The 27,814-nt window shown below is 37.3% G+C and overlaps 1 protein-coding gene across 2 annotated transcripts in view; it reads left to right on the top strand.

The window, feature by feature from the left end:
- Positions 1-27,814, top strand: part of FBXO11 (F-box protein 11) — a 73,980-nt gene that overhangs the window by 22,142 nt on the left and 24,024 nt on the right. Inside the window, exons 2-7 of one of the 2 annotated variants that reach the window (XM_035563573.2) lie at positions 15,042-15,169; positions 15,283-15,364; positions 21,282-21,426; positions 22,792-22,921; positions 24,027-24,110; positions 24,194-24,326. In XM_035563573.2, coding sequence (XP_035419466.1) covers positions 15,042-15,169; positions 15,283-15,364; positions 21,282-21,426; positions 22,792-22,921; positions 24,027-24,110; positions 24,194-24,326 — 702 coding nt within the window. The remainder of the gene's footprint in view (positions 1-15,041; positions 15,170-15,282; positions 15,365-21,281; positions 21,427-22,791; positions 22,922-24,026; positions 24,111-24,193; positions 24,327-27,814) is intronic. The other variant, XM_035563583.2, reaches the window with a different exon arrangement.

Below are 27,814 nucleotides of genomic sequence, written 5' to 3'. Positions count from 1 at the left end.
GGAAGAGTCTTCAATGTACCAAGGTGAGGAAGGAAACTGCTCGAGTCCTCCTTTTCTAAAACTTCTGCTAATCACCTTTGAGATAGACCTTTATTTTTCCTGTAGACATAACTAAATTGACAGTGATCTCATAAGCTAGTCATCAGTGTCAGTTTTGTAAAAAGGTTGTTATTACTATAAAATAGCTTTTTTAAAAGTCTTCATCAACCAATAGCCCTTCAGCTATTTGTTATTAAGTAAACGTGGTGTGTTCTTAGAGGCTTCACAATGTTTTACTTGCCTGGTCAAGTGTGTAGAAGTACCCTATGAGGTACTCCCCCCCAAAAAAAACACCTGGGTTTTACATCTGGGAAGGAACGGGTTAATGTGTACATTATGGAAACCTAAAAGAGGACGAAGGAAGCTTCTCTAACTGCAGATCATTTTTAACAAGTTGTATTTTATACTTAATCAGATCTCTTTAAATTACTGTACTGTTGACACTTTAACTTAAACCATTCTTCATATTCCTTCATAATGGGCTTATTGCTATCAAAATACGTTTGGATACAGAGAGATTCTCTGCTTATTGCAGTAACACTTGCTGGCATAGAAAATATGCACGTTTACATAGATATGCAAGCTACATGAAGTTGTGCAACTTTACATGTGCACAGTTAAAAGTACTGTATGGTCTGGCGTTCCTGGGACTTACGGGTGTGTGGAGTACTCAGTACAATGAATATGGTCTGAGGCTTTTGAGATGCTAATACACAAGCTTTTGTTTTATAAACGAAGTATTCCTTGGGTGAAAGCTTTTGGTGTTTTAGCTAGACCAGGAAATGTGAAATCTAGAGGTGGTATGCTGGTAAATACGTGAGTTCTTCATATGTTCAGCAGGAGTGGGGAAGCTACCTGGCTGTTCAGCACACCGAAGTCAAGCCATGAATGAGTTGTCTGTTCTCTGATAGCGACTTCTCTTTGCTGACTGCATGGGTTGTCCAGGCTCGTAACTTAGGTCATCCTTCAAAAATGGTTGGAACAGCCTTTTGAGCTTTTCATTTTAGTATTTCCTTAACTTGTTGTACCTCAAATGAGTTGTGTTACCAAAGCTATGGCTGACACAGGCTTACAGTCTGTGTTGGCATGTTCCAGGCAGACTTACAGGAAAGGACTGGGTGCTTGTGGGACTGTAAAGCATGGTACCCAAGGTGCCATGATCATTAATTTATTATATGGAAATTCAAACACACTGCTGCCTTTCTGGAGGGTAAGAAAAATGGTTGAGAGTTTATTGGGACAACAGTTTGCTTTTTAGGTACTTTGATTTGTTCGTTCATGCCAGGATGCCAAGATATTTCAAAATTAGAATGCTAAGAAGTAGCTCTGGCTGAGGTTTTGTAAATGCTCAGAGAAGGCAAGGGAGCACTGAGGTTTTTTTTGGAATTACAGAATGGTTTAGGTTGGAGGGCACCTCTGGAGGTCATCTGGTCCAACCCTATGCTCTAGTGGGGCCACCTAGAGCAGGTTGCCCAGGGCCCGTGTCCAGATGGCTTTAGAAGATCTCCATGGAGGGAGACCCCACAACCTCTCTGGGCAACCTGTGCCAGTGCTCAGTTATCTGCACAGTAAAGAAGCCTCTCCTTATGTTCAGGTGGATTCTTTTTTTTTTTTTTTTTTTTTTTAAATAAAAGTCCTTCCAGTGCTTTAGTGCTCCCTATTTGTAGCTGTAAGTTAACTTTTTCAGTGCTTTGGACCAGAGAAGTCTTTTTTTTTTTTTTTTTTTAAGATAATACTTGAACAGTTTGTCCTCTAAAAGAGATAATTATCTAGAAGATTATTTGTCATACAGAACTTATCTGAAGGTTTGTTAGCCATCTGCCTTGTTTGTTATGCGGTGTTCCTTCTTAATGTTAACACTCCTTATTCCTGCAGCCTTTTCAGGATATAGCCAGATGACCTAAAAACCACAATAAGTTAATAGTGTGAAATGATAGCCCTCCTTAACCGAGGCATTGTGACTGACGTAGCCTGTTGTACTAAGTAAAATTAATTTGGCTAAATGAAAAGTGTTTATCTTTTCAGGTGGATCAGTGTGCTTGGAACTGTTCAAGGGCCATAGGCCTGTGACTATTTTCCCATATTTTTGTATATATATCAAAATCGTCTGTAGAAGAATGCCTCAACAGCTATGCATGTGCAAACGGCTGCATTTCTAGTCTATATGTATTTGCTTAATACTTCTCAGTATTATTTTTCTTTTTATGAAAAGCTGAAAGAAAGGATCAAGTTGCACAGGCCTGTGGAACAGTTGGGAATATGGGGCTGATTTGGAGAAGGGGAGTCAGCACCAGACTTGGGATAGAGGTGTCCCAGTGGGACAGCTGCTCTGGGGAATCTTGCGTCTTTTAGTATTCCTATTAACTTTCCAGAGAAACTATTCTCTCTCAAAATATTCAGGAAAATTTTGTTACATATGTCCAAACAGCTTTTACAGCTCATGAACATATTTTTTAAGTAGCTTTTTAAATAGAAACTTACTATACTAAAGCATGACAAATTATAGGGAATTTGTGGGAGGTATGGTGGGTCCAGACTTCAGTATGGATATTGAATAAATGGCAGCTGTTCTACCTGGTCTTACAATGGGTGAATTTCCAGACCTATGGAAATTAAATGAAATGGGAGGTTGGTGCAGAAGTATGAGGACCTGTTTAACAATAAGTAAAGTTCAGGGTTCTGCTGTGGATATACAGAAAGGGAATAAGGGACATAAAAGGGAATGGAGCGATGCAAAACTATGTTGAAAGCTTTCAGCACCTACTTGTGGATGTCTTAGACAATGTGAAAAACTGGTAGTTCCTTTCTGTCTTGTGAGTTATGTTCGCTATCAGATAACCAAGCTTATGCTGCCTACTTGAAATTTGTCTCTCTTAATGCTGTTAAGAATAGTTTGAAGAACAAGTAACAAGCATCTCTTATTTGAAAACTAAAAAATCTCCAGTTGAAGCTGTTAGTATTTGTTTTTTTCATCAAATCACGCTTACATATTGCTTACTGAAACAGAGCTGTGGCCAGATTGGGACTAGGAGAGAAACAATTGAGAGATGGTGAGAAAGTGAACCTAGATTTATTTATTTATTTATTTATTTATTTTGCTTCAAGAAAATGTCAGTAGTTTAAAAATACTTCATCAAGAACCGGGGCATCACCTGCAGAGTTTTGAAGTTGAGAAAATTTATTGCAAACATCTCAGTTTGGAAACTCTTAAGCTGCCACTACACTTTAACTTCAGTATTTCTTAAAAATAAATAAATTAAAAAATCAGCAACTAGTATTAGTTGCCAAAAAAAAAATTAAAAGCAAAATTGCAACTGCTAAAAGCAGTTTGACTTCTGATACACCTCCTGCACGCGCATGCCTTAGCAGTTGCAGGTGCTGGTCTTTTAGTCTCTGAAGCTTTACTGAAAACTGAGTTCCTGTGTCAAAATCAGTTTAAGAACGTAATAAAAATGTATTTTTTCTGAAGTGGGAATGCATTTAAATACATACATAAATCCTCATGTAAGAGCTCCTAACGATCTGTAATGACAATGTTAATAGAAAATACAAATGGAAATCTAATAACTACTTACAAAAAAGCTCTTAGAAGTTCACTGAAGCAGCATTTCACGCATGATACTGCTTTTAATGGTTAAAAAAAAAAAAAAAGCTCAGTCTGCATCTGACTGCATGTTTCCACTGCAGTTGAAAATGTCAAAGTAAAAACTAAGTGGGCATTGTGCAGCGATTGGTCTGAAAACTGTGGATTAGATTATGAAGTACTGTGGAATGGGCTGGGTAACCAATGCATGTAGAATTAAAACAGAGTGTTTATGTTTAGAAAAACCTAGACTAGAATATTTAGTATAACAATTGTCTTTCAAAGTAAACATGGTTATAAAAAAAAAAAAAAAAAAGTTTTTTTGGAAGGAGTTGAAACAAGCAGAGGTAGAAAAGTGAATTAATGTCTCAAAACTATACCATCTGGTTTTATAACTTTAAAAAATAAGATTCAGGATGTGATTTCTGCTGAAGTCCAAGAGCAGTGTATTAGCTGCTGTAGTACCTGATGGATTGGTGTGGTTGGGAGATGCTTGTTCTTCAGGGCAAGGAAGAACAGAAATCCTTTGTGTGGAGCAACTTCCTTGAGCATCTAATACAAAACCTGTTTCTAGCTTTTCTGACGTGTTTTCTAACACACGTGTTGGGAATGGAAAACATTGTTTTTCCAATTTGTGTTTATGTAATATGTTAGTATTTTAAAACAGAGTAGAAAACCTTTTTAGCTTTATCTGCCAGAGTAGGAGGTCTGAATGTGAATGTTCTGTACAATTTGCTTTCTCATAGCAGCTTGGACCTAGGCAGACTTTTAGCCATTACTACCACAGTACTCCGATCTTGATAGCTTTTTCCTTTTTACTGTAGTTACTAACAAAATTAAATTCAAATCAGAAGATGCCTGCTACACTGGCACTGTATAATGTGGTGTCAGCTTTTGTAACCCATCTTAATACCATATATGCTAACAGATACATAATGAGTAACAAAGAAGGTTCTTCCTGAGCCCTGATGTTGCCAGGTTTTACTGCAGTCCATGGGCTGTTTTCATAGTGACTTCCCTGAAGCTAAACAGAGCCATGCTTTCCTGCTCTTGTCAGGCCCTTTGGAGTTTGTAATCCAAGTAACAGAAAAATAGGCAAAGTCATTTTGAAACATTTTCTGAGTAAATAGTGATCAGATACATCTGACTGACAGCATGCAAGCCTTGCCACAGTTAGGAGCAAGTCTAGTAGTTTGTAATGAGCTTGAATTTTATATTAAATACAACATATTGTTGCCTGGTCCAAAGATAATAGAGGCTTCTTTTCTTTTTGTGTCTTAATTATCACTGAATGGCCTTACTGAAAGTCAGATTAAAAATAAATATATACTGTAATAGAGGTTCTGTCTTTTTTTGGTAAAGAACAGTAATTTGGGGGATTTAATGCTTTGCTCCCCCCCTTTTTTCCCTTTGGTGTGTATTTAGTATACTGTTTCTAATAATATTGTTCAAATAGTGATATTTCATAATTTTTCATTTCCATTATAACATTTGAAAGTTATGTAAATGTTGATTTTAGTACTTGGGCTGGCGGGGGGGAGGAGGAAGTGATGTGCATGTTTCAGTATCATTGTAATGGTGAGTTAGGGGAAATAGCCAAAAGAGGTAGCAAATCTCATATTTTACCTTCTGCAGTTGACACAGTTATTTAGTGGCATGCTGTTGTACATCTGAAATTGACTATTATTAGCTCAAGGTGTTTTTTCTTCATTGCTTTATGACTGAGTTACGGGGTACACCTTTTTGCCTCTGAGACTACTTGGTGGCCTTTTGCTCCTTCCTAGGCTAATGGTTGGGTAAGTTGCAACTGTAACCAAATATGACTTGGAAACTTTGCTTGGTACAGTAAGTAGCAGCAGGGATTTATTTATTTTTTAAAAAAGAGAAATGCTTCATGGGGTTCAGAAACAGTACAAGCCAACAGACTATGTCAAAATGTTACATGGGATCTGTAAAAACCAAAGTATCAGACTATGAGGTTTCCTTGCTTATCCTCCGTTTTCCTACAGTAACGTTAAATTATACGGAGTACTTAAGTTGATGGTTCCTGGATCTTCATTTTTTTTTTCTTCCTTTGATGTAACATCAACCCAAACCAGTAAGCTTTAAAGCACTACCAATCTACTTTTTCCTCTTCCTGCTTAGAGAGGAAAAAGCCATACTGTCTGTACCCCCTCTTACCCGTAGCACACGGAGCTATATGGCCTTTCAACTCATATGACTGCAACAACAAAGCCAAAAGACAACTATAATTCTTGGTGTTACTTCCCGATTTAATTGAGTTTTCCTCTTTCTGGTCTTAAAATAGATGAGATTTACCTCTGGATTCTTCAGAGCCTGAACTGGGGTTGTCACAAACTTGCATTGACACTTAATATATATTATTTTTTTAATTATAAAGAGCTGTATTGTTGCTCAAAAACGAATCCCTTGTACTAAGAAAGAAGTCTTTTCCATTATGTGAGGGTACTCTGTGTACACTAAAATCACAGAATCAGTTAGGTTGGAAGAGACAATTGAAGATAGTTATATACTTCCCCAATTTTTCTAGCCAAAACAGAAATTTCTTCAGCAAACTACTCTAGGTGTTATGTAGAATTCTCCAAGGATTACTAAAGGGTCCGAGAAATTCCTGTATTTTGTGCATAATCTGTCTTAACTTGATCTAGTCGTCCAACAAATCCTGAAATACTTTAGCTTATATCTTATCTTTTTGTTTGCTACTGCAGGACAGATCATTGGTAGGCATTTCAGAAACACTTCTGAAGAGCCTTAGGAAATTCCTAGTTCCATATATCAAAACTGTTCCTTGACATAACTGGGTTTCACCTGGCCCAGTGTATTGATAGATGCCAGTTACTTCTGATACTGAGTCTCTATAAGGCAGATGGCAAGGATTTCTAAATCTGCTACTACGGCTAGTAGCAGGATGTTTTGCCACCACCCCTTCCTTGTGTCACATCAGTGCTCTGCAGGTGTGGCTTATGGCAAAGAAATCTGTGGGAGGCTTCCATTTCCTGAAAATTTGGTTAAGTGATTGTTCCCTGAGATTATGCTTTATGGGAGTTATGCTTGAATAGTTGCAATAGTGTTTAGTCATACCGAGATTTCTAGCTAGGTGGATTGTTTTATTACACGAAGCTTTCCTGTCATTTCAAGGGGAGTAACGTTTTTCTCAGCCAGATTTCTCTAGGTACCCATGCATTGCAGGAGAATCCTCAGATGGATCAGTTATGGGCCATAGAAAACTTGAAATATAAAACGTAGGTGCATCAAGTAAAATCTGCATTCTCACTGAGTTATTGCTCGTTCCTATACTGTTTTTTCCCAACTTCGTTTTTTTAAGATATGAGAAACACAAAAGGTGGGGGGGAATTGTCAGTTCATTCTTTAGTTGTGGCAGTGCTAAAGACAGTTATTTATAAACTTCTAATTCATTCTTTTTGGAGTTTACGGGTATCAAGAATGTCCAGATTCAGTCTTATTAAATAATGTAACCTTTCTGCTTCATAGCTCAGTGATTCTGATCATTAGAAATCTATTGTCTCCAATATCTGTTTTAGATATGATTGCTATGACGTTTTACTTGAAAAAATATCTAGCCTGAGCCAGGGTTTCATACAGGATGGACTTACTGGTTTGCCTTAATGGCTGTTCCATAAAACTAACTGACTTGATTGTCCACCTGACCCCAGCCAGCGTTTGTCCTCTTCCTAATACTTACATTTTGGAGGCAGGTTTTCATCCTATCAATATTCAGCAATTTTACTAAGGGAAGTGAGTTTTGAAGTGTCAGAAACTGTTGAACCAACAGTGACATTGAAGTGTATGTGTTCTGGTCATTCTGCTGTTGGTATTGGATAATCTCATTTCTTCTTATCAGGAGGTGGCATCTCAGACAAGGTGGGATGTTTGTTGAGAGGAAGATGAGGAAGAAGAGGTTTGTTGTATTTTCCATAACAGTAGATGCAAGGATGTGGGCAGAGAGTTGCATGCATTCCTGATGGTGCTTAGGCACCTTAAAATACAGCCATAAATTAAAACACACTGGTTGATCAGGACAATTGCTGTGATCAATTGCAATGCAGAATAGCAGAATAAAATGGGAATACTTGAACCTCTTTCATTGTGGTTTTGGCTTGTTTTTATTGTTGTCACTGGCTGTGCTTTTTTAATTAGTTGAACATTACTATATTTCAGCTGAAGAGGAAGATGACCTTCGAGACTGGTAACCTTACTTCTCTAACAAAGGAAGCAAATATCACCAGATAGAAATTTTAATTGTTCCAAGTTTTTAAAGAAAGTTCCTTTTAGTTCCAAGTTTTTAAAGAAAGTTCCTTTCTTTATTTGCTCAGAAATGTAATGAGGAAGGGCCCTTAAGTGGCTTCCCTATATAGTGCTTAAACACTATATATTCCCGCACCTTTAAAACTTACTTGGCCAGCATTTTCACTATATCATCAAGGAACCATGCACCAAGGCCACGGCTTTGAAAGTGTTGGTTCATTAATGAGGAGTGCATCCAGGAAAGGATCCTTGTCCCTTCTCAGTGAAAGCTTGTTAGAGCAGGAGCCAAGCTGGCTATTAAGCAAGAAGGGAAATTCTCTTAATAAAATACTTGTAAAGCAGCCACCTGGAGATTTGTTTTATTAGTTGGCTGTGATACTGTTATCGGTTTGGGAAAACAGTATGATCTAGAAAAATACTAAAAGAAAAATCTATCTTGTCTGGTACTATTGTTTGAAAACTGCCAGTACTGATTATTAGAGCTGCTTGCTCCAAGAAAGTTTTCCTTGCGTTTCTAAAATGAGTTAGATAACACGTAACTCAAGTATGCAGGTAGTTCAACAGTTACTCTGTATGCCTAATAAAAATGTGCGTGTTACTGTATTTCTTTAGAAATTCTGGCTTTAACTGGGTGCTAATACCTTGGGGTGGAGGTGTTCTGGAAGGAAACTAGAATTTTTCATCAGATCCTTGTTATCACTTCCTGCTTCTGGTGTCTGAAAAGGAAAATATTTTTCATAGTATTTGGAGTATTTTAACTACTGTCCACGCATGGTTTTGTGCTAGATAGTTTTGGACTATGAGCTCCGTAGTTAATGAGGCTCAGAGCTGTGAATAGCTGCTTTTGAGTGGTCATACATTTTAAACAAATGTAGCTGGGGACTAGTTGGGGGCTAGTAGACAGTTTATCTTGCCCAGTTGTCACCTTTTACTTTCTCTCTGCTTTTCTCTCTGTGCCAGCTCTAAGAACTTAAGTTTTTGTCGTGTGTATATAAGCTTTATTCAGCATTTTGTTAATGACGTATGTAGTGGGCCTTACAATGAGAAGAGCTGGAGAAAAGGTCAGGTTCTTAGATAAAAGTTAATTTCTGTTGCATCCTAAGAATAACAGGGAGGAAAAAAAAAGTCTCAAGAAACTTTCTGTATAGATGCTAAATCTAGCTATTTTCCTTCTTATTAATATATATATATATATATATATAGAGAGAGAGAGAGAGAGAGAGAGAGATGTATTGTAAAGCTAACATGAACTTTTGAGCAAATAAAAATAGAATTGAGCATCTATCTGATCTATTCTTACTCTTTTTAGGCCATCATGTTATCTGCTGTGCATGACCTAATTCCAAAGAGTAATAAGCTGTCTCATTTGGATAGTGATGTTTAAAAGCTTAAAATGTAACTTCCAAAAAGATGCTGTTTGTTCTTTTTCTGTGTTGTGGTTCCCCACCACCACCTGTCCTATACATTTACCAATTCTTAGTATTTGTTTAAACAGTAAAACAGCATTCCCTCATCTTGGAAATACTAATCTTAATACAGAAAAAATTCTAGATATTACATGTGCTAAGATTCTTTCATCAAACAAACTTGAACCAATTACAATAAACTTGAATATTGTTAAGAGAGTGAGATATCTTTAGTTTATCATCAGTTAAGAATTTGTATGTGTGCCTAAAACATTCTAGCAGTCAGTAATGGTTATTCTGTCTTGTTGTTCTTTCCATAAGGCAGAATATCCTTATTCCATATGGTGTTCAGTAAGTCTGATCTTTCCGGAGTCTTTCTGAAAGCATGCATTTTTAATGTTAGGTCTGTCCCTTTTCCAAACTGAAATCCTGCTACTCTGAATGGAGATCTGCCTCCGAATCTTATTCTTGCTGGGTCTCTTCCAGTTCCAAGCAGCCTCGACTCTCATGTCAGATTAATCCTTCTCATTGACCTGTGCCATTGGAACCTTACAAAAATGTCATCTCTTCGGTTTTATCTCTGTGAGCCAGGTTGCTTTGGATATTGTTTAAAAAATATTGTAGGATTTAATTAATGATAATTACAACATATTGCGATGTTTATCAAAGTCTTTAGCTTTTGTATTAGTAGTAAATGAGTTTGCAGGTACTTCTTATTTTAATATTAACACTTTCTTTTACCATTAAACCTACTGTTACTGTATATAAGCGTACTGTTTTTCTTTGACTTTTTTTTTTGAAGTCCACTCAGGAGAGGGACTGCTTGACTGTGAAAGACTATTAAAATGATGTTAGATCTTGCTTCAGTGAACTTCTTGCAGTTGGAGTTGATTCATTTTCCTCAGTTCTTGAGTTTTTTTCCTTTGTGGTGGTATACCCAGCCAGTGGCTTTCTCTGAAGCTAAGTTAAATATCCAGATTGCAGAAAAGACCACTTTCATTCAAGAGCTATCCCAACTCCAAATTATGGTCTGCAATGCATAGTCTAAGCCTTAAATGCTGTCCCGAATCAGTGGGAAAGCTTCCATGTAAGAAGATTTTTGCTCTGATGTAAGGTGTGGAATGTACGCTTTAAATATGTGGTCACTTTTTAGAAAGTGGATACAGTACCTAAAAGTAAGACGTCCCTCAGTTGTTGGGATGTTTCGCAAGGACATGGGATAAGTGTCAATTGCCCTATTGAAACACACACCTGTTTAACAGCTCACTGCCAGATTTTTTTTTTTTTTATTTTAAAGAAAAATGTTGGGTGGGTGTTTTCTTTTATTGTGGGTTGACAATTTGTTACAGAGACGTTCACATTCTTGTAAATATTGTATGTGCAAATATGAAACTTCTGCCATGTATTTCTGTTTTCCATGAGTTATTTTGTTTTCATTCCTATCTTTTTTTTTGTATGTGCATCTTCCTTTCCCACTCCCTTAAGCTTCATTCTTCTCATCTGCATTGCAGTTCTAGGCAGTGAAGTAGTGGGAGCTGTCATCTCAGCAGGTTGGCCATATGTCTTCCCCATGGTGTTTTCTTACGGGCCTGGGAATTGTATTGGTTTACATCTTAGTTGGTATTTTCAGGTTTTCTTCTAATTAGAAAGTGCTCGGATTTTCTGTCTTAGTTAATAGCTTATTTCATTCAGAAATTATACCAGCTACTTAAGATTGCGTGTGACTGACCTTTATCACTGTTAAAATTTGTCTGATGGGCTAGATTAATCATCACTTCATTCAGAAAGCCTCAGTATGGATTACTTTGTTTCAGAAGTGTCCTTCTAGGAGCTGCTCCCTATTCACTAGGTGTTTCCCTAGTTTAAAACTGATCGGTTCGTGGTCACTTCATCTGCCAGTGAGTACAAAGCTCTCTACATTTCCCATTACCCCCCATGTTTTGGGAATATATGGAAAAACAGTACAAAAAAAGTGAAACTGTAATATTACAGACATTAAACTAAGTAATTCAACTCTACAAAATAGGATGTGACTTTCCTCTCTTGATGACCTCCACCCCAGTATTTTTCTGCTAAGGATGTATTTCTGGTGTTTTTGTTTTATTTTTTAAATAAATAATTTTAAAACTTTCATGAGCCCCACTCTGTTTTCATGAAGGTTGCCTTCATTGTTTGAGAAGGCTCTTGGAAATCTTAATGTGTAAGAAATGAAACCACACGTGCATAGTTTTTTGTGAAGAAAATGGTATGGTCATGATAAACTTTCTCTTGAGGTGCTCCGTGTGTCTTTTAATAAACTATTTTGAAAGTCCTTTATTACTTTTCATGCAACTATTGTAAGTTACGTTCTAAAAAATGTTAATTTTATGTTCTTTAACATACGCACTTAAAAGTAAACGCTTCATAGCATTTGTGGAAGTGCAAGAGTCTTGCTTATAGCAGTTGACAAGAGTGGCAGATTAAACTTTTAAATAAATGCTATTTTCTTTGAAACTATTTTATATTCTTAAATAATACAACTAGCGTAAAGTATACAGGTAAATGTTTGAGAGCAGACTCCAGCTTAAATTAATCTTTTAAAACTGCAAATGTATTGACTTAAAATTGTGACAGCATCTGGCAGTCATTTCAGCAGGTGTGTACACGAGGGCATTGATATTACACATGCTCCCCTGAATTTGTTTAATGACTTTATAGGACAAACACTTCTAACATCAGCAGATGTTGATAATGCATTTTATTTATGTCAGTAGATGCAGTAGCTAGTACCATTGCACATTAAAATTGGGTTTCTCAAAATGATTTGTAGGCATTGAGGCTCTGTATTTTAAAATTAACTTCTCTTAAAAAAAAAAAAAAAAAAGAGGATGTCTACCATGCAAGTGTTTTTAGGGGAGGATTTTCAAAATGTTTTCTTAGCACAGAAAGTTCCCAGGCAAAATTGGGTGTTGTCATGTTACTCCTTTATGGAAGGGTAACACAGTCTTCAGGAAATAGTACATCCTGAGAACTATTTCTCTGAGAACTTACCCTGTAGCTGTTCTACTCTGTTCGGAGTTGGAAATGTAGCATTTGGAAGATCAAAAACAAGCAGTGAGATTACTTCTCTAATGGATCACTTCAAACTTCCGAGTTTCCTGATAGTTACTTTAAGTGAAACACTGTGGGGCACATTTGGAAAAATATTAGCAGTTTCTGAACAATGTTATTGTTTCTCTAATATTAGAAATCTTTCTGAGGGTTGGGCCAGCTCTTAGTGAGTGTGAGGAAACGAGGCATCTCATCCACTCAACTCTTGTTAACATTCATCTGCAGCCAGTGTATTAACGTATCCTTCAGGTTGGAGGCTCTTACTTTCTGAAGCACTCTTTTGCCCCATTAGCTGCTCTGAGAATGCTAAAGCAAACAGGAGCAGCACCTCTGGTGGCAATGCCATGCAGCAGCAGGAGGAGTGGGGACTGTTCCCACCCTTGCTCCGGGCACCCTGCTGCTTCCCACGCTCTGCACATTCACACTTCCCTCTGGTGCACTCTCATCTTCCTCATCTGCCTTGCCAGCCAGATGGGAGAAGGAAGGTTTTAATTCTTACAGTACCTGCTGTGAATCTGAGTGAATGCATGCATCTCTTAATGTCATCTGTGCTAGAAGAGGGATCTTCGAGCAGGACTTGTGCCATCCTTCTAAATCTCCTGCAAGAAAATGAGTATATATTCTTTTCTGCTTAAGCAGTCTTTGAGTGTTTCAGCCAAATTGACCTTTACTTCCATTCTCCCGTGCCCCCAGAGGCTTCTGTCTTCTTTCCAGTGGTAATACGTTTTGTTCTCAGTAGCCTTCATTGGTTTTCTTCTAAGAACCCCACTGGGGTTTTGACGTTGCCCTCTTCATCACCTACTGAAAGATCAAACCCGTGCTTCGATATTTTTTTAATTGTTTATTATGGTTTTTTTACTGTGTTCCATGTGGCAGTTTTGAACTATTGTATTTACCATCACGAATGGGGGAAGAAAGATCATGCATTTGTGACAGGTGGTTTGTGTTCAGTGCAAAATGGGGAAAGAGGCTTAAGAGAAGACGCTCAAAATCTCCAAATAGCATGCTTCTGGTGGTATCAGCAACAGAATTCATACTTACTGTATCAGTCCTTCAACAGAGAAATAAGGGGTGCAAGTAGTGATGCGCTCAAATGTTCGAACACCTTTGGATGCAAGAGTTTGGCTTTGAAGCGACAGCCAGGAGCAAGACTCTATATAATCGAGGCCTACTTCAGACTCCGCTGCTGTTACTACGTGTGAGGGAAGCTGGGAGCTCTCTTGTAACAGGCTTTCTATTCCAGCTGCTGATACAGTGCGATTAACTTGGCAGCAGTATTTTCTATCAGAGATGGCAAAGAAACTTAAAATTCAATGATTGAACCTTGGGGATGTAATTAGTTGCCTGTAAGTTGTCAGTAACATCCAATGGGAGCATGATGCCGGAGGTGGGCTGGGCGCTTCACGGGAACATGCGCTGAAGTTCATGTATTGGTGGTGCTCTGTGTGATGAAAAAATGCTTCAGAGATGGAAGTCCTCAGCTGCTAGTGAGGTCTGCCCTGTAAGTAGCAGATGGGGTGGACGGAAAGTGAGCTAGTTGAAGTTAAGGAGTTGTTGTTTTACTTTTGTTTTTTATTACAAGTTTCGTTTAATGTCCTTAAAAACCTGTGCTGGTGCTGCAAAAGGGGTGCTTCTTCCCTGTTGTGTGATCTCATCCCCTCCTTGTGGCTGTGCTGAGCTGTTGGTCTGGTTGAAGGATAAGCGTGGAGGTACTTCTTGAAGGCTTAGTTTTCAGGTGGATTAAATAACTGATGACACTCTCCTAGATTGCCTTAAGCTTATTTTGCATTTGCCACCAGCCTTTTGTCCCACCAGATTTTTGTTCTGGCCTTTGTTAAATTATTGTAACTTTTGTGTGATGCTAGTTGTAGGAGATGTAAAGATAAATAGTAATTCCTTGCTTGTTTGGATATGTTACATAATTTTATAAACATTGGAAACTTAAGTTTTTTCATTCGTTGCTTTCAAGTGATACTCATCACACTTTCTGTATTTTTTTTAAAAGAGCAGGAAGAGAATATACTTTTTATATAAGAAGTGTACTTCAGGCAATCAGTGTATGCCCTTAAAGCTACCTCTAGCGTTATGTCTTCCTTTTCCCTTTTACTGAAGAGTTCGTGTGCTGGCCGGGGCTATTCCTGGAATATTTCGGAAAAATCCACCGTGGGTTTTGAACTAAGTACTGTGTTTACTAAGGGACTTCTTGATAACACCTGATTAATAATTGAAGCTCCAGTGGTATTCATTATGATAGTGTTACAGAGGTGAAAAGTTTGTGGTAATGAGGTAATAGAATTGAATTGGCACAGTGAATAACATGTTTGCAAATAAAGTGGAATTGTATTTTTAATTGCTTTTTTAAAAAGTAGTTTCTGGTATAGCTGCTGTGTATATATATGGGTAGCACAGGTTAAATTCATCTGTACTTTTGAATGTAGTTTTGTATTACTATGTATATTCCACACTTCTTCAAATGTTCACTGTGCTCTAGCACTTCCCTCCCCTCCCCCCCCCCCCCCCCCAAATGGAATGGGTTTATCTAAAAACTTCTGTAGTGTTTTGTTTTTTTTTAAAAAAAAAACAAACAGTATTGTAGGGTTTTTCTAATTAAACTGTTTTTTTCTTGTTGTTGACAGATGATGATGTGCCTGCAGATATGGTTGCAGAAGAATCAGGTCCTGGTGCACAAAATAGTCCATACCAACTTCGCAGAAAAACTCTTCTACCTAAAAGAACAGCTTGCCCTACAAAGAACAGTATGGAGGTAACTTTTTTTTTTTTTTTTAACCATAGTTCTCGCCTCAAGAATAGGCAGCTAATTAGTACTTTTTGTAACTTACGTAATGACTGAATTAATCCTTATTTATTTTGTTAAAGGGTGCCTCCACTTCAGCTACTGAAAACTTTGGTCACCGAGCTAAACGTGCTAGAGTATCTGGAAAATCCCAGGATTTATCAGGTAATAACTGTACAAAGATTGGTGGGATGCGCTTTGATACCACTACCCCTCTAACCCTCAAAAAAAAAAAAAAAAAAAAATTTTTCCTTTCTGTTCTTGAACTAAGAAACTGCAATGGAAGAACACCTGGTTTTAGTCTGATTCCTAGAATCTGGTCCTTCAGTCTGCCTGCTCTACTGCAGATGCAGGTTGTGGTGTTTGTTTTAAATTTGTTTTTTATTCCTCTTAAGTGCTGTGCAGTTATATCCAAGGTACTCTTAAAAGTAATAATGGTGCAGCATTTGGACTAGGTTTGTTTACGATTGTTCCAGCATATTGTTTGGAGGTAGAAGTAGTTTTGGTTTGTCATTATTGCAATTTTCAGTGTGTGTGTGAGAAATTATTTTAAAAAATAAACATATATGCACATACACCTACGTGCATATATGCACATGCACAAAGTATGTGTATTATGCGTACAGTGTGTACATATGGGCGTATTTATGTTCACACGTGTACATGTATAATCACACACATACTACTTGTTCATTTTTTCTGTATCCTTTTTCAGCCTCTGCTTCTTCCCCTTTTTGTCTTCTACACACTTTAATTCCGTGAGATCTGTTGTGACTTCTCCCTGAAAAATCAGTGCTAGCACTTGCCAGCTCCTGTTTATGTAGTTTCTGTTGCTTTCGGGGAGTGTTGGGGGAAGGGTATCTTTTAGTCCATGTCTATCTTAACCTTGTGAATTAAGCCTGAGGTGCTGGCATGAGAGACTGGTCAGTTACGGCTTCTGTTGAAGTCTGTTCCTTCTGGCTTCTCACCTTCTTGGTAGTGTAGATTTCTATTTCAAGCCGTCTGTCTTCTTTTTTCCCCTTTGTTTTATATCCATCCCCCCTTTCTGGCTTTCTCTCTTAATTTCTGTAACTAAAAACCATTTAACCTTAGTTTATGTCCTTGAAATGGGGAGAACCAAATGAACATCAGCTTTTGTCGTTTTACTTCGAGTGTCACTTCCTGACTTGATACCTATAGCCTGGTACAAAGTCTGTTGCTTTTCAGTTTCTCAGTTTCTCTTGCCAGTTCCTGGTTTTCTTTCAAGGCTATTTACTTTTGATACATCCTTTGTTATGCTCATACCCACCTCCTTGCTTTATTGAAGGTCAGTAATTTTACTTAAGTCCTCTGGTACAAATTACATTGCAACGCTAATTTCCAAAGGAATTTTCCACACATTTCCTGTATGTTACTCTTGTTGCATTACTGAACTCGTCTGGGGAAGGTACTGAATTGTGGAAGCTTCTCCAGCATGGAATTATCAGAGGAATTGTAAACAATGATTTTCTAACTATATTCTTAAGAATGTATTCAGACCAGTCGCAATTTGACAAGAGAGGATACTTGTCAAACCACTTTATATTAATCGCTCTTCCAGTGTGGGTGATCATTACTTTATTTTCCCCTTTCCATTTCTTGAGATGTTCCTCTAAATTTGTGCAAATACTGATTGCCACAAGGTTTTTCTTGCCTTTTTGTTTGTTTGCTCTTTGTTACCATGGATAACGATAGCTATTGTGACTGAGTGTGAGCATGAAGTTTTCTGGAACATCACAAGTGGAAATGGTATATTATCATTTGGAACATATAACTGTTTATTTCACCTAGAGTTCTAAAATAAAGGCATGGGACTAGTAATGTAGGGATATGCCTGGGTGGAGAACCATTCCTTCTTGTATGGACTCTGAGTTGAGGAAAATTTGGGGGGAGATGAAAGGAGAAATGCTAGTCAACCAATGTATTCAGCTGGATTAGAGCCACTAGTTGGAAAAACAAGAGTATTACGTATTTTATTACTGATTTCAGCCTTACTGTTTCTGTGAAAGTCGCTATTTAAAAATTTTAATGTGTTCTTCCTGACAGTATTTCAGTCTTTTTCTGGTGATTTCAAATATTGACAAGTTTTTCTTCTCTGCAACTGTGTCCTCAAATAGTCTTGGTAATAGACAGTATGTATTGCAATCATGAGACAGAAAGATTAATGCATATATAAGAATCTTGATAAGAAAGTTGTACATTATTAGAAAATATGTGAATAATTTTTCACTTAAACCCCTTTAAGTAGAATACCAAGAAATGAAAAAAAAAAATAGATAAGAAAAAGATATGCTTGAGCTGTCTTGCTTACATCACAAGTAACTGGTGAACCTACAAATTTGTTATTTGTATGGTATCTGAATAAAAAGTTTACTGCTTTTAGATCTTGTAGATAGAAATACTTTTATCATATGCTGATATTCATAGTACTTCCTGATTTACAGAAAGATTTTAAATTTGGTATGTTCTGTTTCCTTACATAAACTGAACTGTCTGCTTCCACTTAACATGATTTCTCAACCTTCAGTACCACTTGTCATTTTAATCCATCGACACACTCTTCCTTTTTGTTTATTACTGTGTAGGGTTTTTTTTCTCTCTCACTACATCACCATATTTGCATATTCATTTTATACTGAGCAGTTCATACTGGCTTTTAATCGTTTTTGGAAGACTTGAGTTCAGGGACAACTTATTTCTTTTCGATGACCTATGGAGTTACAGTAGATGCTGAGACTCTAGGTTGTTGGATCACTTATTGTTTATTTCTTACATCAGATACATGCATAGCTCGTGGTTCACAGAACTTACTAACTTTTTTTTCCTATTAATTATAAGTTATTTTTCCAAGATCACTGCCCACCATCTTTTCTGACAACTATTTCTTATTAAGAAAACATTGAGTGCCTTCTTACAGGACAAAAGATATCTGTCCTTATCTTCTCTTTTAAATGGACAAAAAAAAGTATCCATACAAGACATAATTTACAATTCAGGATTCACAGGATGGCATTCTTGATCTCTGTACAACAACTGCAGTTCAATTTCAGGCAGCTTTTCATGCCCTCATCTTGTTGCTGTACTAGTTTCTATCTACTAAATGATTAAAAAAAGGAAACTGAACTAGCTTCATGCCTATCTTGTGGAAACAGAATGACTCAGCCACCTTTTTTTCTAATTTTCAGTTGTCTAATATATTAACACTTTATTAAAATCATCAATATTGGAATCTGTGTTAGGGCAATGGTAAAGATTGGTGGTAGCCTCTTGCACTTTGTCTTTTTTAACACTTCATTATGTCAACAGGAATAAAATTAAGGTAAGTATGAAATGCATACTTACATGAAAAAACTTAAATAGCTTTCCAACTACCAGAAGTAGCAGCACACTAATGATTCTAGTTTGGTCACCAGATAGGCTTTTAAAACTGAATTGGACTATTTTTGTGAACTGGGGAGAACACAAATGCATCCTTGCTTTGACAAAGTACTAAAAGATACCAAAGCATGAATTTACAAAACAAAACCATGGGGTTCTTTCTTGGACTCAGAGGTATTCTAGGTATTCACATTAAGAAGTAGCCAACCTTTTTAAAGTTTACTGAAGAATTCCACCTAGTAACTGTCACTGTCTCTGATATGTACACTGAAATCACTTAAACCCATTTTTGTAACTGAGCAGAAAGGCAACTTAAAATTTCATACTTCTAAAGGACTTCAGGTAAAGGTGGGAGAGGACAGCAAACACCTGTAAAAATTGTCGTCTTCATTTTGCAAGCAGTGTCTAAACTTCCAAGTAGATACAGCCTGAAAAATTGCAAGGTGTGTTATTGTTGGTTTTGGTTTTCCCCAAGAATTTTTTTTGATACCTTCAAAGTTCTCCCATCTCTCACAGTGAGGAAATGCACCTGGATTTCAGTCGTTATTGAGATGTGACCTAGGGAGGAAAATGAAATACGAACTGTTGAGCAATGGGAGGCACTACACTAATGAAATTCCCCCCCTCCATACAAAGTTAATCAAGTCCTAATATAGGTAAATTTACCGGAGGACGAAATTCTGAAGGCTGATCAGGCAAGTAACTGATTGTCTTGGGAAGAAGATCACGTCGTATGCCTCAGGGATTTGTGTGTGTGTGTGTTAAAAGCCCAAGACAGGTCACGGAAGACCTGTGAGGATTTACTGTCTTGTGTTCACAACATTACATTTCAGCTTGTAAGACTATCTTCACATCTAACTGGAAAGCTACCAGGAAAAGATGAATTCAAAAGCAAAGCCCAGTTATCCTGTGCTGCATTTCAAGGGTAATTAGGACTGTAGAATGAGTTGCTGCTGCCTGCTTGATACAGGAAAAAAAACCTTTATGTCCAGTGGAAAAACACCTTCTTAAAAAGTAGCACTGATTGCACGGGTAATGTTTTTTGATGATTCCTAGCTGTATTCACTTCAAGGGTTGGTGTATGGTCTGCAGATCTTGGTCTCTCAAAGTTCATCTTGAACATAAGAGACTTTTCCAGACTACTTGTTTATTCTTTATTAGTTCTGGTAGATTACTGGCTTCAGCCTGGTTCATAAGAATTTTTATTATTATTAATAAAAATAAATGCCTTAATCTGGCATTAGTAGTACTGCTGCTGACAAGAACTGTCTTGTCCAGCTTCTGGATATCCATGCTAGTGGTATCCATGCTAATGGTTCTGTAGCTTGTGAATGAGCTACAACAAGGAGCTGATCCAGAAAAATGGTAATTTGGAGGAGGGCAGGTAAGGATGAGGAAGAAAACTTTTTTTTTCCTCTGTCCATGATCAATACTACAAACTTAAAAATATATTTTGGAAGAGAATAGCAATGAACATAGGGAATAGTGAGACTTTGCCTTATGCCCAGCATGGATTTTTGTTTGCTTAAAGTGGTGGGCGCATACTTAGAGCTTATGACTGTAAGTTGTGTTATTATAAAGACCAGCAATCAGTACATTGTATAAATTATTCTCCTAGCATCTCAGAGGAAATCAATATTTGTGAATCACTTGCTACACCATTGTATGAATGTCACCCAAAGAACAAGTTTAGGGGAAGTCACTGGAGAGTCAGTAACATTTCATAATTTCTACTAAATGGTCTGACCACAGATGTGAGTATAGCACCTAGGGGGGCACAGGGACAGACACACAACAAAAACACACAAGTGTGCTGCAGCTTTAATCAGTTCTCTGATAGTCCATAGCTTCTAGTGATGTCGTCTGTAAACCACAGCTTAACATCTTTGCCAAAGCCACAGTCCTGGTCCTTGCAGTTCATGTATTCTCTCCCTTCTAGCTGGAAATAACTTAGCTGTTCATGCTGCTTTGCCCGTGGAAGGCTTGGGGCTTACCTTGTGTGGTGTCTTGTTTTGTTGGGGGTAGGGTAGGTAGGTAAATCTCATTTGGCAACCATTTTTCAGAATCTCACTCAAATTTGAAGTGACCATGAGACAGAAGGCCTACTAGTCATTGTCCTGTAATAGTCAAAATCATTGTATTGCTCCCTTGGTTCAGATGTTCTAGGAAAAAAATTAATAATGCAAGGAGCATTACATGGATATAATTGCATTATGAATGTAGCAGGAGCTTTTAATGCCATGCATAGAAATCTAAAATTTGGAAGCTATTCTGTATGGCTTTGCCTGAGAAAAGATTCTAAAGACAACAACCAAACAAGTGACCTTTGCAAACAGAACATCCCTGTTGTAAGGATACCTGACACAGAAGGTCCTCGTGAGAATGCAAAGTGTATAGATGGTCTTTTCTGTATAAACTGTCATGTGTGGCAATAGTAATAATAGATACAGTGGCTCTTCATTACTGCAATGTGTTTAGTAGCTGGTTTTTGTCAGTCTGTAACTTCTACCTGACTCCAGAGTCAACCATTTACCTCTTTTTGCCTTTAGATTTAGATGAAGGGATTTAAAATCTGAGATTTTGGAATTCTCATTGGGAATGTTGCAAATGGCAAGTTGGTGATTTATTTTGATTAGAATTTGGGCTGGTTAAATATGTCAATCTCACATAGATTACTGTTTAATAGCAGCACCTGCAGAACAGTATCTTCAGGAAAAGTTGCCAGATGAAGTGGTTCTAAAGATCTTCTCCTACCTGCTGGAGCAGGATCTCTGCAGAGCAGCTTGTGTGTGTAAACGCTTCAGTGAGCTGGCTAATGATCCAATTTTGTGGTAAGTGAAAAAGCTATTCCTCATTATCTAGAGAAAATATAAGATGTGCTGCATGAGATGCTGTTACAATAGAAAAATTGAAATGTTAGTTAGGAGTTGCAATTAGTTGAATTAAAACAAATTGTATTTCAATATATCTCGTTTACACAAGTATTATTTTTTACTTACAAATATCTGTGTGTGTTAAACAGTAAAACTTCTGATTATCTAGTAGTGTAGACAGTAGTTGGCTGCTTTAGAATTCAGTGAGGTATTCCTTCAGTAGCCACTCCTTCCCTTTAAATTGTTCAGGTTTCTGTGGGAATTCTGCCTGAGTCAAAAAATAAAATTAATGTCTTGATGTTAAGTGCTAGTGTGTCTAGTGTTAGATATTTTTATTTGGTTTTGTTTTCATTTTTTGTTTATTGCTTAGATACTGAAGTTATTTTCCCACATATGAATTCGCCCCACCCCTGGATTACTGAGAGCTTGAATAAATGGGTTCTAAATTAACATTATTTCGTAAGGGAAAGTAACGTGTTTCACATGCTAGGGTTTGGTGTGGGTTTTTGTTTTTCTGTTTAGTTTTGGATAAAGATTAGGACGAAAAGAACAAAGCCTGAGTATGACATCACAAAAGTGATGTTTTTTTCTGTCCTAAAAACAATTTTGGGGGTGTCCTGTTAGCTGAGTTAAAATTTCTAAGATTTGGTGTCATCCTGTAAAACTAAATATCACGTTCAGACACTGCAATTGTTTGAATTCTGGCATTAATCAAAAATAATCCAATTGTTGTGCTTGGTGTGCTATTTTCTTTTTAAATCAGTGCAATCTGTTCATTGATGAAATTTCCATGATGAAATTCCATTGGTGAAATTCCATCCTTTTGAGATACAGTGCATCATTGGTCTTCTGTGAATGTATTTTTGTAGCTTTTTTTTGTCAAGGTGAGGATGAAGTAGTAGCTCACTTCGTCTTAAGTTTTGTAATTCTTACTATGCTAGCTTTCATATGCTATATATGCTATATATATATATGCTATATATATATATATTCATATTTCATATGTGCAGTTCATGCACAACTGGACTCCAATTCCAAAAACAGTGTAGCTAACTAAGATTTCTCCCTGAATTGAAATTACGTGTTGAGAAACATGGTCATGTGGATTCTGAAACACATTTCAAAAGCTATTTTACAGAAACACAAAAGCCAGTCCAACAGAGAAATTGTTTTGAAAGTGTTTCGAAGTGTTTTTTACTGATTGTGGTCAAATTCACTGTCACTGACTGTATTAAACAATTTTAATTTTCTGTGTGGTATATTAAAATGGAGGAGTTATGAGTAGTACACTAATTTTCTTTCCTGATTCACACTTCTACTCAGGAAAAGACTGTATATGGAAGTATTTGAGTACACACGTCCAATGATGCATCCTGAAGCTGGTAAATTTTATCAGATTAATCCAGAAGAATATGAACATCCAAATCCCTGGAAAGAAAGCTTTCAGCAACTGGTAACAGTAGTATTAATTTATATTCCAATTTCAGTATGGTGTGTAAAAGCAAAAACTGACTTCTGAAATATAGCTGACTATATAGTAATGACTTGGTTTTTGGAGTTTAAAGTAAGTTTTTTTCGAATTTAAAGTAAATGAGATGATGAGACTAAGGAGGTGGGTAGAGATCTCTCTACCCTTATGCAATAAGGAAATATCTGAAGTTATTTCCTGTTCTGAGGCACACTTTAGAGAAAGATCATGCTTAAGTGGAATGTTTGAGCATCCAGCTCTTCTCTCTTGGGTTTTGTTCATGTATTGCATCAGTGAAATTCTGTGGAAGAGATTGTCATGGTCTGTGGCTCACAAATAAGCTTCAAGTATATTGTTGTTATCATGTATATTTTTAAGCCTGTGTGCATGCTGGTTTTGAGATTCAGATGCTTCTTCCACTAGTAAACTGAGCAGTACATTATTAACATCACTTGGGCTTAAATGGTGGCTTACAGCTGGTGTGACTGGAGCTAAACAGATTACCTTTAAGGCATGTGATTGAACCTCTAATCCAAAATATCAAAATACTATAAGAATGGCTTATATTTGAAAAATGTAGGAAATGGAAATAAAATATCAAAGCGAGTCTGTTACACAACGCAGTGTACGTTGGTTAATGAACCGCTAAAGCTTGTTGAAGACAAACTTGGTATCTGAATCAGATGTGAATGTATACAGGATTATTTTTTCCTCACCACGTAAGTGCAGTTTGTTCTGTGGCAAGCAGCTAGAAAATCAAAAGATGGAAATTTGTGGAGTTCATAAGGTACGTGAAGAGCTTACTAACAAATTTCAGTTACTTCAGATGCCTCTGGCTGTGTAAGTGAGCTAGCTGATCACTCACTCTTTTAAGACTCAGACTTTGGTTTTGATGCTGCCATTTTCAATTGGGTTCCCTAATGTGGGAGGTCAAATATGACCCTTAGTTCCCAGAACTAACCATTATCAAGAAATGGCTTGTTAATTAGGGGATTAGTAGATCCCTTGTCAGTATGTACATGAGGTGTCTGGCTGTGCATTCAGATCCACCTATCTGCAAGCTTATCATAAACTATTTTGCCTGTTTCAGTACAAAGGAGCACATGTAAAGCCAGGTTTTGCTGAACACTTCTACAGTAATCCTGCAAGATATAAAGGAAGAGAAAATATGTTGGTAAGTTTCTAAAGCAGTTATTCTTAAGAATATTTGTATACCTTTTTATGGATCTCTCTCTAAACTTCTTACTCTTCTTTTAGTATTATGATACCATTGAGGATGCTCTTGGTGGAGTTCAAGAAGCTCATTTTGATGGACTTATCTTTGTTCACTCTGGTATATATACTGATGAATGGATATATATAGAATCTCCAATCACCATGATCGGTGCAGGTATTTAAACTGAAAACATCTTTGTCTCAAAGCATGACTTGTGTTCACTACCACCTTCATTACAAGATATTTTTGTATATTAAATATTTGGTATAAATGCCAGTTTGTTGTCTTGAGCATAATGAATAAATACGTTCTGTACAAGTGTCACTAACAAAAAAAATGGCTGATGCTTTGGACTGAAGTACTATTATCTGCTTGTTAGTTCTTGGAATAACTTATTTATCTCCTTTATTTCATTAGGAGGAAAAAAAATTGAATTTGTCAGGAAGTATATTTGGTTATGACTACAGTTGAAATTTTCAGTTGGTTCTTATGAAATTTGTTTTTATATCTTATCTCCTGAGTAAAATCCAGTAGTGGGAGCAAGACCAAATTAGTATCTGTCCTATTTTCTTAAGCATCGTAACTCCATCTTGACTTAGGAAATAAGAACATCTAGCAGAAAGATTCTGAGACTAGAGGTTTTTGCTTTGTTCATTTCTCAGCTGTTCCTCTAAAGAAGAATCCTGTATGGAGTAGTAAATAAACTCTTCCGTATTCTAAAAGTCTTATGTAGTTAATATAAAATAATACACCTGTCTGCAAATTGTGGTGCTAAATTAGCAATTTGCTTCTACTGTCCTTACTGTGAGAATGCTAATCCTGAGTAGTACAACAGAGTGATAAGAACTTTGATTCTCTTTATCTGGTACAGATCTCATTTAAGAGGTCTTCATTGTCTTTGCTCCTATAGTGACCATAAGTGAATTGCCAGCTCTGCGCTTTTTTTTTTTTTTTTGAGATAAACATGGTACTGCCTTTTTTCCTGACCAGAGAAAGTCCCTCCTTTTCAGGTATTTTTGTTCTGTATACCAGCTGTTTTGTTCTTGAGTGAACCTTTTTCTGGCACTTCTTGCCTGGGTTTTGCTGTCTTGGAGTGAGAAATGCTTTGACCAACTGAGTAAGATTAAGACTTAATACTGCAACAAAACTTGTCCGTGCAAATCTGCAAGGTGCAGCTGAATTAGTGTGTTGGTTCAGGACTGCATTTCAGTACTAACCTCCTGAACTTCTCCATTTAAGGTGCTCTGGTTTGTGTTGTGGAGAGGTTTTAGAGCACAAATGAGATTTCTTTTGGATGAGGCTGATCTAAGATATGTTCTTGGTATACACTTGCTGCAATCTAGTAGTCAGTGTGCATTCGGTCAAAGGGACCAAGCCGTGACTAATCTAAAGTCAGTCGTATCTTCCCTCACTGTCCTGCAACAAACATGGTATGGGTGCCTGCTCCTCAGCAATACTGATTTTACTCTGTAGTTTTCACTACCGTTGTGCTGCAGTGCTTGTCTAAAGCAGCCATAGCTGTGGACCAATATCAAAGTACTGACCTGGCTTCTGCTTCAGTTAAGGGATGACAGTTATAGTTACTGATACAAATAGGGCAAGAGTCTTTCAGTGTTTAAAATCCAGAAAAAAATGGATCAGTACTATTCAAAGATGCAAAATATCTCAATTACTTCCCTCGTGAAATTTGAAAGGACATCTCTGATACCTGGTTAAACTTATGCATACTTTCAAGTCTGAAATACCCTCTGTTTCAGTAATTCCCTTCCACTGCAATTAACCTCAGTTATTCAGAAAACAATAATTTTAACTGCAGTTCTTTACAAGCAAGGGATTTGCATTGTGTTTTTGTAATAGAATAGCTGTCTTGAGGAACAAAATCTCTAAGTAAACGAGAAATGTGAGATGTATTCGTTTCAGTTTCTGGCACTGCTGTCTCTTCACTTCCTCAGACTTTCTGCACTGAATGGTCAGTAAGATTATAGAGGGATTCAATTTTAACATGTCTGAAAAGAAAACAAAGCGAACAACTAAGCCTTGGAGAACTACCTCCTCTCAGTTCAGTCTGGTATGCCTTTCAGAATGGTGGGATTAAGACAGCACCAAATCTCTTTGCAATTCTACTCAATCTTCTTTAACGCTTGCTTCTGTGGACTTCTGAAGAAGCACAGCATTACTAGTAAGGCAGCTTTACATACTTCAAGCTTTCAAGAATTTTTTTCTTTCCCAAATAAGCAAAATTTTCTTGCAGAATAGTGCCTGGTATTCTGTGTTTGCTGTTCTGTTTAGTTTTGGTGTTTAAATTTGTTAAATCTAGGGGAGGTAGTCTGGTTCAGAAGGAAGCCTTTAGGAGTATTACTGTAGTTGCAGAATCATAGAATATGCTGAGTTACAAGGGACCCACAAGGTTCGTTAAGTCCAACTCCTGGCTCCACACAGGAACTACCCTACCTATAAATTAAACCATGTCTGTAAGAGTCTTGTCTAAACACTTGTAATCAGACAGGCTTGGTGCTGTGACCACTCCTCTTGACTGGCTAGCAGTGATGCTTACTGCATTCCCAGAACATGGTTGGCCTTTTTGACTTCCAGGGCACACTGTTCACTCATATTTATCTTGCCATCAACTGAAACTCCCCAGATCCCTTTCTGTGGGGCTGTTCTATAGCCTCTGGTTCCCCAGCCTGTATGTATATCCAGAATTGCCCCATCCCAAATGCAGAATCTGGCACTTAATCTTGTTAAAATTCATGAGGTGTGATTTTTCTTCTCAGAGTAGTCAGGCATTGGAATGGGTTGCCCAGGGAGGTGGTGGCGTCACCGTCCCTGAGGGTGTTTAAGGAAAGGTTGGACGTGATGCTTAGGGATATGGTTTAGTGGGTGACATTGGTGATAGGGGGATGGTTGAACCAGATGATCTTGAAGGTCTTTTCCAACTTTAATGATTCTGTGATTGCCCAGCCTTTCAATTTGTTGAGATCTGCCTGCAAGGCCTCTCTACACTCAACGGAGTCAACACCTCCTCCTAGTTTAGTATCATCTGCAAGCTGAGTTTGTATGCGTTTGAGCCCTGCGTACAGATCACTTTTTATAAATGAAGCCTTGAAGAGAACTGGCCATAAAATAGAGCCCTGGGAAACCCCACTGGTGACTTGCCACCAGCCTAACGTAACCCCATTTACTATATCAATTTGAGCCCAACCCATATTATGTACTTGTCTAGCTGTATGCCAGATGTCTTGTCTGGAAGGATACTGTGAGAGACAGTATCAAAAGCTTTGAAATCTAAAAAAAAAATCCCATCTACTGGTTTCCCTTGATCAACTAGGTAAATAACCTTGTTGTAAAGGAAATTAAATTTACTAGTAATGTGGTTTATCTGAACTCTCAAGTAGGAGGCAAGAGTAGACTGTCTCTTAGGAAATGGATGCATCCAGTTCAGTGGACAGAAACACCTATGAACTTCTTAAAAAATAAATTATATTGTCCAGGGTTTGGAGGGGAAAACAAGTGGTGGGGTAGGGAGTCGGATATATGCAGGAGTACAGGTCTTCCATGAAGTGCTCAACTCAAGATGAGAAACATCTTGTCTTAACTGTTTCAGCAGTTGTCCGGACAGGTATCTTGATCTGACAGTCTTAGCTATATATGTTTTTCTGTAT

The sequence above is a fragment of the Cygnus atratus genome, chromosome 3 (assembly GCF_013377495.2).
Source record: "Cygnus atratus isolate AKBS03 ecotype Queensland, Australia chromosome 3, CAtr_DNAZoo_HiC_assembly, whole genome shotgun sequence".
NCBI lineage: Eukaryota > Metazoa > Chordata > Aves > Anseriformes > Anatidae > Cygnus > Cygnus atratus.
Note: the sequence above shows the minus strand (reverse complement) of the source record. Positions and strands in the feature narration are given on the sequence as shown.